Source organism: Rhinatrema bivittatum, chromosome 6 (genome assembly GCF_901001135.1).
Source record: "Rhinatrema bivittatum chromosome 6, aRhiBiv1.1, whole genome shotgun sequence".
Classification (NCBI taxonomy): Eukaryota; Metazoa; Chordata; class Amphibia; order Gymnophiona; family Rhinatrematidae; genus Rhinatrema; species Rhinatrema bivittatum.
This window is the reverse complement of record NC_042620.1, coordinates 46,253,449-46,272,149: the sequence shown is the minus strand read 5'-3', so window position 1 is coordinate 46,272,149 and position 18,701 is coordinate 46,253,449. Positions and strand designations below refer to the sequence as shown.

At 42.3% G+C, this 18,701-nt stretch overlaps 1 protein-coding gene across 1 annotated transcript in view; it reads left to right on the top strand.

Annotated features, from left to right (window-relative positions):
• The window catches only part of ACTR3 (actin related protein 3), a 140,274-nt gene extending 122,198 nt beyond the window's left edge, over positions 1-18,076 (top strand). The window contains exons 9-12 of the mRNA XM_029605349.1: positions 1,303-1,395; positions 2,156-2,281; positions 10,548-10,631; positions 17,190-18,076. Coding sequence (XP_029461209.1) covers positions 1,303-1,395; positions 2,156-2,281; positions 10,548-10,631; positions 17,190-17,285 — 399 coding nt within the window. The 3' untranslated portion in view covers positions 17,286-18,076. The remainder of the gene's footprint in view (positions 1-1,302; positions 1,396-2,155; positions 2,282-10,547; positions 10,632-17,189) is intronic.
• Positions 18,077-18,701: the final 625 nt, after the last annotated feature.

Below are 18,701 nucleotides of genomic sequence, written 5' to 3'. Positions count from 1 at the left end.
TTCTGCTGTTTTATTGCTGAAGCAAGTAAGAACTCACTCTACGAGGGCACAGGCAACTTTGTACACAGAGTTGTACATGAGTTCTCCTTTGGCAATCTGTAAATCGGCCACATGGTCATTTTTGCAGACTTTTACTAAGCATTATCTCCTGGATACCCAAGCTACAGAATTCCTTTGCTTTGGCAATTTTGCAAGGAGCTTGGGCAGTATCTGCCTTATAAGGGAGGAGCCTGGGTACATTCCAAACATCTGGACTGATCTGACTGGATGAAGAGGAAGGTGAATTTACTTTTCATCAGGTATTTTCTTTTCCTTGAAATCAGTCAAACCAGTCTAGGACTCTCCTTATGCTTCTGGTGTCTTCAGTGTAATATTTCACACTCTGTGGTATAGATGTTTTTGCAGGCGCGTGTTAAGTATAGTAAAGGGTATATACTTTGCTGCAGTTGAGTGATTCAGTGGTGTTTTGTTTGGGAACTCTTCCCTCATTTGTTTCATGACTGTTTTCTGGAAGTCCACTGGTTTGCAAAATAGGAACAAAAATTGCTAGTATAATTCGATTGCTGGTTGTGTTAAAGTTGTCCACAGTTACCTTGTTACAGAAATACTGTCAGGCTGGTGTCGGCACAAATGCTTAAGAGGGGTGATATCAGTGACCCTGTTGATCTGTCTCCATTTGCTGGTTGGTGTGCATAACCCAATCTTCTGAACTGGCCTAATTGTATTCAAGGAAAGGAAATGATCAGATAAGTAATTTAGTCTTATATTTTGTTGAAAACAAATACATGTCTAATTTTTACTGTACATTTTATTACGCTCCATATTTTAGTTTTTGAAACAGATCTGATAAACATGTAGCAGCTGTTTGTACGTAGACATTAACTTCATAGTTGTAAGAAATTGGATTGCATGCATCTCAATATTACTACTGCAAAAAAAAAATATATGTACCATAATACTAGACAGAGCTTCATTCTTCCTTTGTTTTTTATTTTAATATCTGGTAAGAGTAGGTTTTCCATTGCTCTGTAATGGCTTCATTATTGCAAAATCTTTTTTTTTTTTTTTTTTAACATAATTTCAACATCGCTGTTCTCAGAAGATCTTACTTAATCGGAATATAATTTATATCCCTATCCTTTGCTTGACTTTTATCTGACCTAGCAATACAATGCTGTTATAAATTTGAAATTGCCTTCTTGACTGAAAGGTTTGCAATTTTTTAATTTGGGGTTAGTAGTAATTCAGTTTCAAGCCATGAATTTTTTTTAAACTATTGTTATGGTATTTTCTTCTCATTAGTTTGCCAATCCTGACTTCACGCAGCCTATCTCGGAAGTAGTAGATGAAGTAATCCAAAATTGCCCTATTGATGTTAGACGTCCTCTTTACAAGGTCAGTAAGTATAATGCTAATATTAAAGTAGCTGTGATTAATGTTGTGATCTCTTATGTGTATGTTATTCTGGTGGCTCTTTTTTTTTTTTTTTTGGTCACATATGCTCTGAAACGTTAGCAGTGCATCAATTTAAACAGAATTATAGGAGATGTAGGATATCTTTCCAAGCAGAAACACATTTCCAGCATTGTTGGATTCTCGAGGGAGTGTTCAGTAGTTTAGTTTCCTCAACTGCTTGCACAGCTGTTTTATGATTCTAGCTGAAGTAATTTTAATTAGGTGTGCTATGCAGTTAGTAATCCCTTGCATTGAACTATTTGTTCCACTGAGGTCACACTATTGGCTGTTCTGTTTACATTTTAAATATGTTGAGAGCAATATTGGTACAGAATATTTAATGAATATGCATAGAATGCCCATGAAATACTTATATCCAGAACAATAGAGCATGGAAATATAGAACATTTTCAAAGCTTAGTACATCTCCAGAAATGCAAATGAAACTGCAAAAAGTAAGGAAATGTGTTCTCTTACTGTGCCATAGGTGATTGAGATTTTTTTTTCCTTTATCAAATACATTAAAATATTATAACATGGTTGCTTCTAAAAATGTTTTCAGAATTCAGTGGAGCATATTATTTTTGGGAAATGATACTTTCCTGCCTCACCCAAGAGTATGTCCAACTTTTGGCTACCCATACAAGAGATCAGTAGCATTCTCACAGTACAATTATCTTTTTGTGTGCTTGCTCTACAGAATGTTGTTCTTTCTGGAGGCTCAACCATGTTCAGAGACTTTGGCCGCCGTTTGCAGAGAGACTTGAAACGAACCGTAGATGCCAGGCTGAAGCTCAGTGAGGAGCTGAGTGGTGGTAGACTGAAGGTTTGTGATCTTATGGCATGCACTGTAGTGAATTGTACTGATTCGGTTTAAGATTAAAAGTATGTGTGGCGAGAAGGGGTACTTTGAAGAACTTTTGTATCTTCCCTTCTGTCATATTCTTCAATAGCATAGATGAAATCTGTCTTAACAAGAGTTCTCCATCTGTCTTTACAACCTACAGCAAGATGCTATTATGTATGCAAGAGAGAGGGATTCAAGGAAACATGCTTTTATGAAGCCAGTCATGTTTCTTTTTTATGCTGTTGGAGACCTAATAACAAAATCTTGAGAATTCTGACATACACAAGAAGAATTCTCATTAAAATTGTTAGATAGCCACCTCCATCACCAAACTGAGTAAATTCGGTAATGAAATTGGTTCCATTCTGCAAGTTGGTCAAAATGTTTTTCTTATTTATACCTTACTGCCTTATTTCCTCATCTCAGCCATCTTTCAGCTCCTGCCTCAAACGCTGTGTACTGTTTGACTTATATCTGCAGCTACACCATCTTACTCTCTCTACAACCATGTATGCAATAGTAAGGTTCCAGCTAAATGAAATTGATAGTTGGCTGAATTCACTTGTTAGTATTTATTTAATTGTATTTTATAGCCTGCTACTTCCAATATATAGTTCAGAGTGGGTTACAGGTACACAATGTGAAAATATATGCAAAGACAGAAACATAAAACATTGCAATATTTAGTAGTAGTATAACAGGCTAAAACATTATTTAAATGCCTTCAGCTTCTTCCTAAAAGCTTTCAAATCATTTTTGTACTGCAAATCCCTAGGAAGAGAGCTCTGGAGAGAAGGTCCTACATAGGGAAAAGCATGTTTCCTGTTCGTACCCCAGATCAGTCCAGACAAGTGGGTTTATGCATCCCTACCAGCAGATGGAGGCAGAGAACAAAACTTTGAGGCACTGTTACATAACCAAGAGTGCCACCTGCAGTCCCTCAGTATTTCTGTCTCCAGCAGATAGTAGAGGTGCATACCTGCAGTCTGGAGGTGTTTAAAAAAAAAAAAAAAAAAAAAAAAAAGAACATAAGGATTCAGCTCCCCGAGATGTTAGATTCCTTGATGGGCCATCCCTTGGGTAGAGCAAGTTGGCAATCCCTATCAGGACTCAGCCCTTTTTTGGCAGGGGGGGTAGATAGCCAGGGGCCCTGGTTCCCTCTCCCCCTCTGGGCCCTTCACTCCCTCGGTGTGCCTGGTTCCACAGTAGCCTCCAGAAGCAGGGGAGTAGTGCTTTCCCCCTTGTCTTTTTTTTGTTCTGGCCCTGTTGCTTTAAAAAGAGGGGAAAAAAGGAGCAGTGAAGCAGGGAGGCTGCAGCAACATTTGTGCAGGGCTGAGGAGCAGGTAAGCTTTTTGTTTTTGTCTGCCGAGAGACATGCAGGAGGGAGGGGGCTGAATTGCCTCCTTTATCGTGGTTAGTGCTGTATTTCAGCACCTGGACAGCGATCAGTGTGATCGCTGAGGCTCCATTTATTTTTAGGTCTGACCGCCCCGACATGCCAGCATGGCAGACTTTGCCATGGCTGCAGCCTGAGGTGATCTTGCCTTGATGCGGCCTCGTTTTGCTGCGATTATGCATTGGGGGGGGGGCGGTGCTGGGACCCCCAGGGAGCAGTGACAAAGTGCAGGCGGCTGGGTCAGCTCCTGAGGCCCTGGGGAGTGGGGTGTCAGAGGAGCCAGCAGCCATTTTGACAGCACATGCCGAAGTGCAGGCTGCCATTTCGGAGCCCTGGGATTCTCCTCCCATGCTTTTTCCAGTGAGAAAGGACCCTGCTGCTGCCAGGGGACCCCGGCTTGGGAGGGAGTCTATCAGGATTCGTCCTCCTCGGACCTGGAGGCCTTTTCCATGGGCTTTGTGCTTCTCCTTCATAAGGCTGACTTAGCCCAGAAGGAGTTAAGGACAAAGGCCTTTGCCTAGGAAGTCCCAGAGGGCCTGTGGAGTCAGGAGGGATCCTGCGGATGCTGGGCGATTCATCAGATAGCATGGATGATCCTGACCCAGCTCCAAGAGGGTCCGGTGGCACTGGACAAGGACCCTGTAAGTGCCCTGGGAGAAAACCTGGACTGAGACCCATTGATGGGTTTGGAGGATGCCATGCAGGATATGGACGCTCAGGTCCCGGAGATGTTCCCTGTCGCGGAAGGTGATGACCTGCGTGTGGTTCAGCTGTTCCGCAGAGGAACTGGGTCCATTGATACCCCAGGTGCTGGAGGAGCACGGCATCAAAGATGTCCAGGAAGACTCTGGCAAATGAGGAGTGAATCCGCTCTTGGAGGGATGGTGGGGGCCTCCTATGCTTTTCCATTGCTGAAGCAGATGAAGTTGGTGGATCGGGAGTGGGAATCTCCCGAGGGAGGCCTGAAGGTTGCGAGAGCTTTGGGTAAATTATATCCCTTGCTGGAACAGACCTTGGCGTTATGTAGAGTTCCCAAGGTGAATGCAGCTGTTTCGTCATTCCTGTGATGGGCGCGGCGGCTCTCAAGGATCTCCAGGATAGGAAGCTGGAGATTCTGCCTAAGCGGCTTTTTTAAGTCCTATTTATTTATTTATTTATTTAAAATCTTTTCTATACCGTCTGTTATTTACCATCACAACGGTTTACAAAAAAGGCACATAAATTAACATTAAACATTTAAAATAGATAAAACGTTATAGAAGTGCCAACAATGATCGGTTACAGAGTGTAATCTAATATAAAACTATTTGCTGAATTTTGTTTACATGTAGGATAAAAGTCTCTCTTGCAATTGCATTCTAAGATGTATCCAATAAGAACATAGTTTTTTTTTTTTCTTTTTTTACTAAGTGCTGAGTTTACGAGCTTATTTACTTTCTCTGTTCTCTTTATAAAAAGCCTGTTTAAAAAGCCAAGTTTTTAAACTTCCTTTGAATAGTTTAAAATTTCTCTGCAGTCTTATCTCAAGAGGCTTAGCTTTGGCCCTTTGAGCAGCAGTGAGTCTGTTTGTCCTGGGTGCAGAAGGCAGAAGCATTCAGGAAACAGCATCTGAGACTGCACAGGCGGCTCATTTAGAGGCAGGAGTGGCCTATGTAGTTGATGCTGTGTACAACATGGTCTGGACTTCTGCCATGAAGTCTCTCAGCGGTGGCAGCGCACAGGCTCTTGTGGTTATGAAATTGGTCGGCGGATGTGTAGTCTAAGGCCCAGCTGTTGAACCTCACTTTCAGGGGGAAGCTCCTCTTCGTTGAGGATTTGGAAAAGCTCGTGAAGCAGTTGGGAGGGTTGAAAGGCAATAAGTTGCCTGAGGACAAGAAGAGTCTGAAGAAGACCTTTCCACCGCAAGCACGGTGGGTCAGGAGATTTTGAGCTGGCAGAGAAGCCCCTGCACAAGCTTTGCAGAAACAGAGTTTGGGCAGACAGCAGCCCTTTCAGAATTGGAATAAGGTTGGACAATGAAGGTGTGATGGTTCACTCCTCTCAGGAAGCTATCGGAGGAAGGCTCTCTTTTTTTTTTTAACGAGGAGTGGATCAGAGATGGTTATACCTTAGAATTTTCTCAGCCACTCAGGAACACCTTTGTAGTCTCCCGCTGTGTCTCCCGGAGCAAGCTGGAAGCTGTGCATGACAAGCTACAGCAATTACAGCTTCTTTGCGCCATTGTTTGGTGCCCCCTCAGGAAAGGGGGCAGGGCAGGTATTCAGTGTACTTCAAAGTGCAAAAGAAGGACGGGACCTTTCGGCTCATTCTCAAGTCTGTAGAAGATTAATGCTGTCCTCTGGGTGCCACGGTTTTGTTTGGAGACACTGCGCACAGTGATAGCGGCAGTGCACAAAGGGGAGTTTTAAGCATACCTGAATCTGTCAGAGGCCCACCTTCATATTCCTATTTGACCCGATCATCAGCGGTTTCTGAGATTCATGATTTTGGGAGAACATTAGTTTCGAGCTCTTCCCTTTGGGTTAGCAACTGCACTGTGCACATTCACAAACGTGATGGTAGTAGTGGCGGCGGCAGCCCTCAGGAAGGAGGGCGCCCTGGTACACCTGTACCTGGATGATTGGTGCATTCAAGTGAAGTCTGAGGTAGAGTGTGGTCGTTCAGTCTAGCGGGTGCTCCTGCTTCTGGGGGCATTGGGCTTGGTGACGAACCATCTGAAGTCGACTCGATTCTTGGAGTATCTAGGGGCTCGCTTAGATACCTGTCTGGGGAAGGTGTTCCTGACTGTGGAGAGAGTCCTCAAGCTGCAGTCAGGTTCTTTGATTGCAGAGTCTGGCGATGCCCAAGGTCTGGGATAACCTACAGATCCTGGGGTCCATGACTTCTGTGCTAGATTTAGTGCCATGGACATTTGCTCACGTGTCCTCTGCAGGGGGCTCTGTTATCCAGCTAGAACCTGCAGTCTGAGGAAATTGCAGCTTAGTTACCATTGCCAGAGGAGGCCAGGTACAGTCTCCTTGTGGTGGCTGTTGTGGCAGTCTCGAAGGGAATGAATCTGGAAATGCCCAAACTTGGGTACTTGTAACCACAGATGCCAGCCTCTCTGGATGGGGGGCAATTTGCCTGGGGAAACTGGCCTAGGGTAGTGGTCACCATTGGCTGGCTTGGTCGATCAATCAACTGGAAACCAGAACAGTGCACAAGGCCTTGTTGGCATTTCTTCTGCTCATTTGGGCAAATCAGTGCGAGTATTCTAGGACAATGTGACGACAGTAGTGTACATCACTCTTGAGGGTGGTACGAAGTGTCTTCTAGTGGAGTTGGAAGCGCAGCAGCTGTTCCTGTGGGCGGAGAAACATTTGGAGAGACTAGCTGCTTCTAATGTGGCTGGAGTGGACAACGTGCAAGTGGACTTCCTCAGCAGTCAGCATCTGAATTTGGGAGAGTGGGAGTTGTCGGCCAAAGCCTTCACCTTGCTGCAAGCAAGGTGGGGCAAACCAGTGATGGACCTTATGGCGACTCCAGCAAATGTGAAAATGGGTCATTTTTTCAATCGCAGACGGGAGGTTGGATCGGAGGGCATCAACACTCATTCAATCGTGGCGACACACCTCTTGCTGAACGTGTTTCCTCCGTGGCCAGGCACTGCAGCACATCGAAACTCATCCGGGCAGAGTGATTCTGGTGGTGCTCGAGTGGCTGCGGCGGCCGTGGTTTGCGCACCTTCTGCGTCTCGCAGAATGATCCGTTTGCTTGGCTCATCTCTCAGGGTTAATTCATCAGGGACCCATATATTCAGCCCGGGAGGATCGCTTCTGTCGAGCTGCCTGGATTTTGAGAGGTGGCGTCTTTGTTTGAAAGGATATTCAGAGCCAGTGATTGCAACTTTGCTTCAGGTGAAGAGGCCTTCCACTTCAATGGCTTATGTCTAGGTGTGGAGAGTATTCAAATCATGGTGTTTGAAGAGAGTACAGCCCTTAGAGGTGCATGTCTCGCAGATCTTGGAATTTCTGCAATGCAGATTATCTAAGGGGCTAGCGTACAATTCCCTCCAGGTCCAGGTAGCAGCTCTGAGTTTCCTGCACTGCAGGATTCGGGGAAAGCTGCTGGCATCTCATCCAGATGTGGCTCATTTTCTGAGAGGGGCAAAGCATCTGCATCCTCCAGTGTGGAAGATCTGCCTGGCATGGAAATCTGAATTTGGTTCTTCAGGTGCTGTGTGGGCCCCCCCACACAGGGCCTCGAAAGATTTAACCTTGAAGACTGTTTTCCTGGTGGATATTTGTTCAGCTAGATGAATCTCTGAACTGCAAGCATTGTCATGTAGGGGACCCTTTTCTCTGTTTTTTGGATGATGGAGTCTCCTTATGAATGGTTCCAACTTTTTTGCCGAAAGTAGTGTCCTCTTTTCACCTTAATCAGGTGGTGGAGCTTCCTGCCTTTTCGAACTTGGCAACCAATTCTTCAATAGCTCGAACTTCACTTATTGGACGTGCATCATATCCTTTTGCGATATCTCAAGGTAACTAATCCCTTTCGGAGATCAGATCTGTCCTGTTCAGTGGAGCAAAGAAGGGAAATAAAGCTTCCAAAGGCACAATTGCTCGCTGGTTAAAGGAGACAATAGCTTCAGCTTAAATCCGCAAGGGCTGACCGGTGCCAGAGATGTTGCGAGCACATTCCACCAGGGCGCAGGTGACCTCGTGGTCAGTGTGTCATTTGCTTTCTCAGCAGGAGATCTGCCATGTAGCACCATGGTCTTCACACTTTTACCAAACATTATCGCTTGGATGTGCATGCCCCAGAAGAGGCGATGTTTGGGGAGAGTGTTTTGTGCTCCGGTCTTTCAGGATCCTGCCCAGAATAAAGGGGCTTGGGTACATCTCATTCGTCTAAGACTTCCTTGCTTCTGGATGTTTAGCTGAGGTTTGATGTAGTCAGAGTAATGAGAAGAATACATAGTTGGATATATGTGTTTTTCTGTTAATTCAAGAGGGCCTAGTTCCAGGGGCTCCAACTTTCTCTGTTCGCCCTTAGTGTAGGGGAAGGTTTGTTAACGTAATCATCTTGGCTTGGGTACAGGTCAGTACTGAGGGGACTGCAGGTGGTGCGCTCAGTTATGTAGCAGTGCCTCAAAGTTTTGCTCTATGCCTCCATCTGCTGGTAGGGATACATAAACCCACTCGTCTGGACTGATCTGTGGTACTTCAGGAACGAAAATTAGCAGGTAAGAACCAATTTTCCTATACACTTTACTTGTAATCTGTAATCATGTGTTACAGGGATCACTAATACATTTTCTCCAGCTGTTCATAGAATTCTGGCACAAATATAAAACTGCACTTTGTTACTCAAGGTATTTCTCCTAGACTAAGCAAGATGGTAGTTCTCACACATGGGTGATATCATCTGATAGAGCCCAGCACGGAAAACTTATGTCAGTTTCTAGAACTTTGACTTGGCACACTGAGCATGCCCTATACCACGCAGGGTCCCTCTTCAGTCTTTTTTTTTTTTTTTCCCACGGAGCTTTTGCATTGCGATTTCTCTGAGTTTGTGGTATTTTTTCTTAAATTGCCTTGGGGAAAACATTTTTCAACAATTTTTTTTCATCTTTCCTGTCTTTTTCTCGGTGCGGGTCCCTCTCTGGTTCCCCTTTAGCTTCCAGCCACGGTTTTTTGGCGCTTTGATAAGAAAAGAGGATTTATATTCAGATAACAACCCAAGGACTGAATTGCACAGTTTGGGTAAACAAATAAGCGTGGGAGTAGCTTGCTTATTGCGGCGATTACTATCCCTAACAAATTAAACCTGATACTTCACTTTGAATGCATATCCATCGCAGCTCACTGCTTCAATGGTGGGGCGGGGGGGGGATGAAGAAATAGGATTTACATCCAGCCAACATCTAACAAGGCATTGATCTAAGCAGTATGAGTATACAAACATCGGGGTAACTTGCTCGATAGGACGGATACTACCCTCAAACATTAAGCCTTATACTTCACTTTGATACAGCTCCAACACTGCTTTCTGCATCAGTGGTGGGGGTGGAAGGAAATTAGAATCAAAAAGCTACCAATAAGGGCCCTGAACTCTGATCGGAGTAACAGATAAGTATGAGAAAATAAGTGTGAAAACTTACAGGGCAGACTGGTGGGACCTATTGGTCTTCTGCCATCATTTCTGTGTATCTTACCTATAATAGGTGTTCTCCTAGGACAGCAGGATGCTAGTCCTCATGAAACCCACCACCCCACAGAGTTGGGTTTCCCTGTTTATCATTTTAATCGTAATTCTATCTTAGGAGACGGAAGAGGGACCCCACGTGGATGCATGATAATAGGACATGCTGGGCATGCTCAGTGTACCTAGTCAAAGTTCTAGAAAATTTGACATAAGTTTTCTGGGCTGGGCTCTATCCGATGGTGTCACCCATGTGTGAGGACTAACATCCTGCTGTCCTAGAAGAGCACCTGTTACAGGGAAGCAACTCTGTTTTATGGATAATTAGCCATTTGTCTTGAAAGTGCCATTTCACTGTAGCCAATGAAGCCTTAAAAAAAAATAAGGGGGGGGGGGAGATTAATATGTCGTTTTGGATAATTTTGTCCAACACCCATCTGTAAACATATGCTGTTATAGCCTATTGTAGATGAGAGGAGGAATAACCTGGTTCTTAGTGATATTCATTTGGTAGGCTAACAGTCTGAACCATGCAGCAGTATTAAGTTCTCTGTTGCACAAGGCTGCCCTGACATGAGATCTGTCTTCTATTTTTATGATGTATATGTATGTATATAATTTAGTTTACAATAAAAAATGTAACTATTTCATTTTTCCTTATAGCCGAAACCTATTGACGTGCAAGTCATTACTCATCACATGCAAAGATATGCAGTCTGGTTTGGAGGATCTATGTTGGCTTCCACGGTAAGAATCCCCCTCCCCCTCTCCAATGTTTTAGGATTTAGGCTTGTATTTCGGGTTCGTTAACTTTTTTTTTTTACTGTACTATTAATTTTTCTCTGTTAGCTTCTTTCTTTAAAAGTTCTGATTGACACTATTGTAAGATTTTTTTTTTTTTTTTTCAAATTACTTGCATGGATAAAACTCTTGGTCTGCAAGAGATTATGGAACTTCTGAACTGAGTTGAGGGAGTTTGCTAATAGATTGAGTGCGTGACTGATCCAGAGGAATGGATTTAGTTTAGCATACATTTAAGGAATAAAGTCGTTTTACCCAAATATTATAAAATCTCCAATCAGTGTTTTTAATATTAAAAAGCTAAAAAAGGGATGTTATATAATTTTTCTCTTGGTTTTGGAGGTTTTGTGTTTTTTTTTTAAACTGGTATTTTCATGGTTTTCAATCCCTTTGGGAAAACTAGAATCAATGCGATGCTTGAGGAGGACAAGTGTACAGTTGTCAAGACTCATCTAGTGTGCCCAGTTTTCTGGTGCATGACCTAGATCCTGTCTGATCTTTGGCTTTCCCTTCACTTTGCCAGTAGGAATCCTCTATATTCTCCTATGCTTGGTTGAATTCTGTTTGTTTTGGAGCCTCATGTAATGTCCTCTTCTACTAGAACTATTTTCTACTGAAAAAGGTTTGCTGCTTGTTCCTTTGTCTTTGAGGTATTTGACTGTCTCTCATATTCCCCCTTCTCTTCTCTTTTGTAGAGTATGATAAACACCTTTGCGACTGGCGCCTGTTTAATGTAAACTTTGAATATTTTCTTTATGCTGAGCTGACTTAAGTTTTGGATCTCTTGAACTGTTCATATAGTTTTTTTATATTGAGATTTGAATAAAGTAAAGTGGTTACTGTATTAATCTACTTGGATACCTAGAAATAAAGATAAGTAAACAAGTTGTGATACCTTTTTTTTACTGGACTAAATTAGTACAATTTGTAACTTGCTTTTGAGAACTATACTTTCAGTGCACTGACAAAATGAAGGAAGCATGGATTTCAAAAACTAGTCGCAAATGTATTAAAGCCCAATAAAAGGATATTATCTAAAATTTGTTTGACCTTTTTCTACTATATCACAGCTTTAACCAGCGACAAGCAGAAATGAATTAGCATGACACATGGGTGATATCATCCAATGATGCTGAACAGAGCTTCTGTCTTAGCTCATAGAGCTTTTACTTTTCTGAGCATATGCAGGTGTTCCCATGCATGCTCCCTTGTGAGTTTCTGCACAGACATCTACCCTCCGGTATTTTGTAGTTTTCCTTTTTTTTTTTTTTTTTTTTAACTTGCTTCAAGTTGCCTCACTTCCTCGGCAGCCCCTCAACAGCACTTTTCAGTGCTATAAAAAAAAATCTTATTAAAGTAAATATAAAGAGCGTTCAACTCCAAGAAATCCACTTCCAGTGGCTTCAAGGATTGCGTGTGTGGCTGAAAAATGTCCATTACCAACAGTCACGATATTTGTTACAAATGCCTGGGGCCAGACCACGTCATAGCAGTTGGCTATGTTTGTGACCAGATGTTGCAGGGGTGCTAGAGGAACAGGGCCTACGAGATGGAAGATCTTTGCAGGTCGGTGAAAAGTCAGTCATTCCTTCTCTCACCGCGAGGACCCCTTTGGGCTCCCTCTGTGCTGAGTTGAGCAGGATCTCCTGCGGTGCCAGTTACTGGATCCCACCACATTACTAGAGTAGAGAGAAATGAATGTCACGAGGCAGGGATGATGAGCCTTTCATCTCATGCCTGGTGTGTCTCAACATAAAAAGAAAAAGTGCCATACATTAGAGCCATTGGCACCACAGAAACTAAAATCGGGATTGATGCCATTGACTTATGGTGCCATCGACATACTCAAGGCAGGAAGAAGTATTAAGGGGCCCTGAGGGTGATTCACTATGCTTACCTCCCTGAATGTTGATGTCCTTATCTCCTTGTTAGATGACTTTGTTTGGAGACTATAAAACCAATATGCTCCATTGTACCTCTGGTTTCCATGAGTTCACCACTGCATTTGATCCAGGAGAAGGTATCCCCAGCTCTGGGTCAGAGCACACAGTAGCCCATTGACCAGGTAGTTGAATTGGTGAAGACTTTTGCCTCACTGGCAACAAGTGACATGGAGGCCACCCTTTAATTTCTTCTATCTAGAATAGTAGTTTGTTTCCTCAAGGGGGCATTCTTCTTTCCTCCACATCTCAGAAGCTGCCATCAGAGGGCCCAGTGGTGGAATTTAGCCCCAAACCCCCTCTCTCTGCAGAGGAATCTAGCCAGTGTGTGGAAGGAACACAGGCCACCACAGTCTGGAGCATGGCCCGGGAATATTCTTCTCTAACATGACAGAGGATCCCAACCCCAGTTGCCTTCATCATCATTGGGGCTGGGGGTTAGTGTCCCTTTGCCTCTTAATTCTTAGGAAAGGTCTATGGGGATTCATTCAGATTTACCTGATAAGTTTTCTGGTGGTGAAGAATTCTACAGCATATCATACTTCAAATTCCTGGGTAAATTGGGTAAGGAGATGGGAGTTCGTTCATAGGACAAAAACCCCTGCACCCAAAGTCTTTGGGCTTCTCCAGATTTTTTAAGAGTAGTCTAAGCCTGCAGCCATCCCAATCCTACAGGATATACAGATGAAAATGTAGGAAAGTCCAGCCTCCTGTCCTCCAGTAGCCAGAAACTTGGACCTAAAGTAGATAATACAGCAGACCCTCTGGTTTGGAGTAGTCCAGCTACTACATCTGTCAGTGATAGTCAATACTGAAATGGGCTAAAAAGGCTAGAATCTTAGCTGCCGTCCAAGTGAGGACCCTAGATTATTGGACAGTTTTGGGGAAAAAGGTCTACCAGAGCTTAATGCTGAACACCTGCATAAGTCCAGCAGTTCAACATGGTTCAGTACTTTCATAGTTGTATCGATAAGCTGAAACCCCTAGTAGAATCGCTGGACAGAGAGCAGGAAAGCTATCAGTAGGCTTTTCGGGATGCAGAAGTTTCACTGACATCTTCTCTGTTCAGCATATGAATCATTAGATACCACAGCAAGATATTCTGCAGCAGCTATTGGAGCATGCCAGATGGGCTGTTTGAGAGCCAGCAGCTTGCGTGAAGATGTTTGACAAGTTGGCTAATGAGTCTTGTTTGGGGAACAACCTCTTCAGAAACAGTCAAAGAAACTGTCATCCAAATTAAGCAGCAGTGTGCTGCCATTCAATCTCTATCAAAGGAACTGAGCAATGGCTTTCCTCTATCCTTACGTTTTGCTTTTAAATGCTCCTTTTTTCAAAGACACCCTTTCCATCTATTTGTGATATCACACACCACCTGTACTACAACAGCAGCTTCCGCCATACAGATGTCAGCACGATTGACATCAGTCAACGCTGCCTCAATAGATACAGCCTAAACCTTTGCCTAGTTTTTGACAGGACTCTACCCTTAGGCCGCAACCTCTCTAATAGGGGGGATAATTCACCTTTTCTTGGAAGAATGTGGAAGATTACCAAGGACTCTTGGGTCCTCAAAATTATGGAATCTGGATATCTTTTACACTCCTGGTCCCTCCCAAAGAACTTAGCAAGGGGCTCTACTGCTATTTCATTATTCCCAAGAAGTCAGGGGGATTGAGATCCCTCCTGGATTTAAGAAGACTGAACAAGACCCTATTACAGGAAAAGTTCAAAATGAACTCTTATCCTTCCTTTCATTTAAGCATGAGACAAGATGTGTATGCTCATACACCCCTCCATCACTCTCATTTGAAATGTTTCATGGTGGATTCTTCTCACTGCCAATACAAAGTTCTTCCATTCAGATTCTCTTTAGCCTTGAAATCTTATAAAGTGACAAATAGTAGCAGTGGTACACCTTCATCGCCAGGAAATTTGTTTTGGTTTGTTTTTTGTTTTTTTTTTACTTGGACAACTTGCTACTGATGGCCCTTCCCAAGCAGGGGTATTGGATGCCCTGCAGAAGGCTATCTGGTTTCTCCAGTCACTGGGGTTCATAATTAACTTTGCTGTCTAGTCTTGTTCCTACTTTTAAAGGATCAAGTTCATAGGGCATAATATGAGACCTCCGGTTGCCAAGCCACTGGTGCCATGGGATCTTAATGTCATCTTGTCACAACTAATGAAACCACACTATGAACTGTTAATCTGTTTTCTTAAAGTTTCTCACCTGGAAAGTGGTGGTCCTAGTCGCTCTTACGTCACCGAGGAATGTCTGTTTACTACAGGTCTCAGTTCATTACCCTTTATATCTACACTTTTTCTACAATAGAGTGCTGCTCTGCATATTCTCCCCAAGTTTCTACCAAAAATAGTTTCAGGCTTTCATCTGAGTCATGCCTTTTACAATAAGGGGGAGAAGGCTTTCCATTCACTGGACTTTATAAGGGCCTTGGTCTGTTATCTAAAAACTCATCCTCATTGGCTTGTCACAATCCCAACAGACTGGGAATAGCAATTGTCAAGAGCATATTGTCCAATTGGGTAGCAGACTGTACTGCACATTGCTATGCCCTGATTGACCTCCAGATCCCAGTCTTTCAATGCTCATCGAGTAAGAGCCATGGCTACTTCAGTGGCTCACCAAAGACATCTGCAAAGCTGCAACTTGGTTGTCTGTTCACACCTTAATATCCCATTACTGTCTGGACAATCTCCAGAAGTGAGTAACCACTTCTGCACAGCCTGTTTATCCATAATCCACTCTCTTAGGGGGGGGGGGGGGGGGGGTCCTGGGGTGCTTTCAGTAAATGCTCTGTCATGCAACTCTCAGCTTGTGATTCTTCACATTTCATGGATAATTCAGCCCTGCTTTTCGATGGAGAAAGCAAGTTTGCTTGTCATAAATAGGTTCTTCATTGATGTCAGGATGAGTTAGTCATGCTTAATATCTGCCTTCTTCCCTGGAGAATCAACTACTTTCCTAAAGCTAAGCTCTACAGTCAACTGAAGGGCTTATAAGGCAGTGCATGTGTGCAGGAACTCCCACACATGCTCATTAGAGCAAAGTCTCTGTGAGCTAAGAGGGGAAGGGTCCATTTGGTGTCGTCAGATGATGTCATCAATGTATCATAGCTAATTTATCCTGCTGTATATGGAGAGCCCTGAATATGGTAAGATGTTTTCCATAAAAAAAGCTTCCTACCACCCATGAAGGCCTGTAAACATTTTCTGAGTTATATTTGATTTACGTTCTTCACTAGTATATAAATGTAATGAATATATGTGCAGATTTTGAAATACATTGGCTAAAGTTTACAAACTCTTTTCCCCAGTCACTGCCAAGGTTTTCAATAAATTGCTTAAACTGTCACAGTAAAGTGAAGAAAATGTATCCATGATTTTATTAATGGAAAATATGCCCTTCATTTTGTGACAAAATACCAGGATTACGACATTCCAGTGCTTAAAAGGGCAATTTTCAAAGCTGTTTCTGCAGGCAAAAGTTTTGTCTACATAAATCAGCTGTTTGAAAGTCATCCACTCTCATTACAGCTAAAAGAATCCGTGTTCTGCAATAGAAGCATATTTAGCGCTGGTGAGGAAAAGCGCACACATAGATGGCATTTTAGTAAGCAACACGCACACTTTCTAAGCAAAGTGCTGCCACACAAAAAGCAGGTGCAAGTGACCGCCCATACTGGTTTTTTTTAATTTTTCTTAACCATTGGTAGTTTTCAAAGATAGCGTGCACATGTCTTTTTCGCTTTGAGAACTGGTGCAAGGTCGAGGGATTGGGTGGATAGGGATGGCTAAAACATATGCGTGGTCTTTGTCCCAATGTGAACATTTTTTTAAATCCCCCCCCCCCCCCCCCCCCCCCCCACTTTCTTGCTATTTAAAAAAAAATCATTCTATGGATGGTTCTGTTTTACTCTGCATAAGCAAAGTTTGCAATATAGAAACCTCGCAGTGGGTTTTTGTACTCTGTACTTTTGACTTCTGTCACTTTGGAAATGAGTCCATGTCCTGCACATACATAGGTAGCTTCAAATAGCAGTGGGGTAATTTAAAGAAATACTCCATTACAAATTCAGATGCTGCAGATGTGGTTGATTTGTGAATGCTAAGTCCACAACTCCCAGGCAAAAGCATGGACTGGATGAACTCCACCTTCCTCCCTATATGCTGACATTAAGCAGTGCCAAGAACAGGCTATGGAATTCTCATTTTCTGTACAATTTACATGCTGATCCTCTAACAAAATGTGCATTTTGGGAATTTGTAGACTTTACAGCCAATTTCTCTTCAAAATGAACTACTGCTTGTTTGATTAAAGGCATTCTCGTTTGACCCTACAACACCCAAAGTTTGCACCTCCATACTTAATGTTTCTCCATATATATCTTGCTAAAAAGCCTCACCCTTTTGGTAATATATTTTCATGTTCTTTAAGCTTATTGCAGTCAGAAATGAGTATTCTTCAGTATGGATAGGAAAGAACCCCTTGTTCTGTGTATTGAATGTATGAAAAAAATGTAAAGTGATGATCTTCTTTTTCCAGCCTGAGTTCTACCAAGTATGCCATACCAAAAAAGATTATGAAGAGATTGGTCCTAGCATCTGTCGTCACAATCCCGTGTTTGGAGTCATGTCTTAAAGCTTGACAGTACGTTGAGCAGGGATGGAGAGATGGGAGGAAGAGATCTTTCCGATTTCCTGTTAGTCTGGATGGCTGGTGTAACGACATCAAACAAGACTTGACAAGAAAAAGACCAAACGCTATGAAACAGGAATATTTTATAAGTGTCTCAACATGCAGATGTAGTAGAAAGCCAAATTGATTAAATGTTTTGTTTTTTTTCTTTAGATTAAATATATGAACCTGTGTTTAACAAAAACAAAGAAGTGGGTTTTAGTTCTTTGTGCCCTGATATTTTGTATATTGGTGGATTATCCATGATTTGATGGGATTTGATGCGTCTAGATGGTCAGTTCTATAATACTTGAATTGTACTGCTAAAGTGTACAATGCAAGAGCTTGTTTATATTTCATACTTTTTTTATACATTGAAGAAAAAATGTTGAGAAAAATACATCTGAGAAAATTGACCAGTGGCAACTTAATAGTAAATAATAAATTAAAGTTTAGCTGCCACGTGATACTTGTTTACCCATGTGACCAATCTAAAGATCCTAGTTCCATACATTGTGACTTTGCAAGTGCTTTGGGAACTAAAGAGCTTGTATCTTAAATTAACCTATGCCTGCCAGTGCTTTCTGATTACTCAGTGCATTCTTTCTTGCTGGAAAAAAAAAAAAAGCAGACAAGACTGTTGGACCAGTATTGTAACTCTATTGTGTCATTTCTGATTAAAATCAAATTCAGTGAACAAAGCTGGTGTATTTTAAAACCTAACACCATCCCAATAAAGACACAAAATCTTTTTATATTTTTTGTACATTCTTTTCTAATCTTTATGTATGATTCATGTTAGACTGGATATTCCATAAATTTCTGCAGTTACTTTCTACACCATATTGGTTTGGAAAAGTGAAAATGCTATTAGTATTTATTTTGTCAACTACTGGTTAAAAACTGGTGGCAAGATTTGTTTTTTATGGTTGTCATTGATGCTGGATACCTATTAGTTTATCAATGCTTGATCAAACAACCTACAAATGAGTATTGGTCACCAAATCAGTTCGCCATCTGTGGCTGATGGGTTCCTGCTACACTGTAATTTGTTCAGTTTTCATACTGTACAAATTAAGAGTTGTTACTTTAAAAGGTAGAGGATCACAATTGTGGATTTTTATAGTGCCAACTTGCCTTACAACTTAAAGGGTAAGTATCACGTGCAGATCAAGCCTTCCTAAATCTCTATTTAGCCCTTCAGCAATGTCTAACATCACTGGAAGACTTCTCTTCTGTTTTATTTAGGTTTTCTCATTTGGTGAAATCAGCAAAACCTTCAAGTATTGTTAGATATTAGTGAAAGATTAGAGATGGGGGTTGGTAAAAGAAGACTTTAGGGTATAGAATGGATATTATTGGCCTTTCAATATTTCAGAA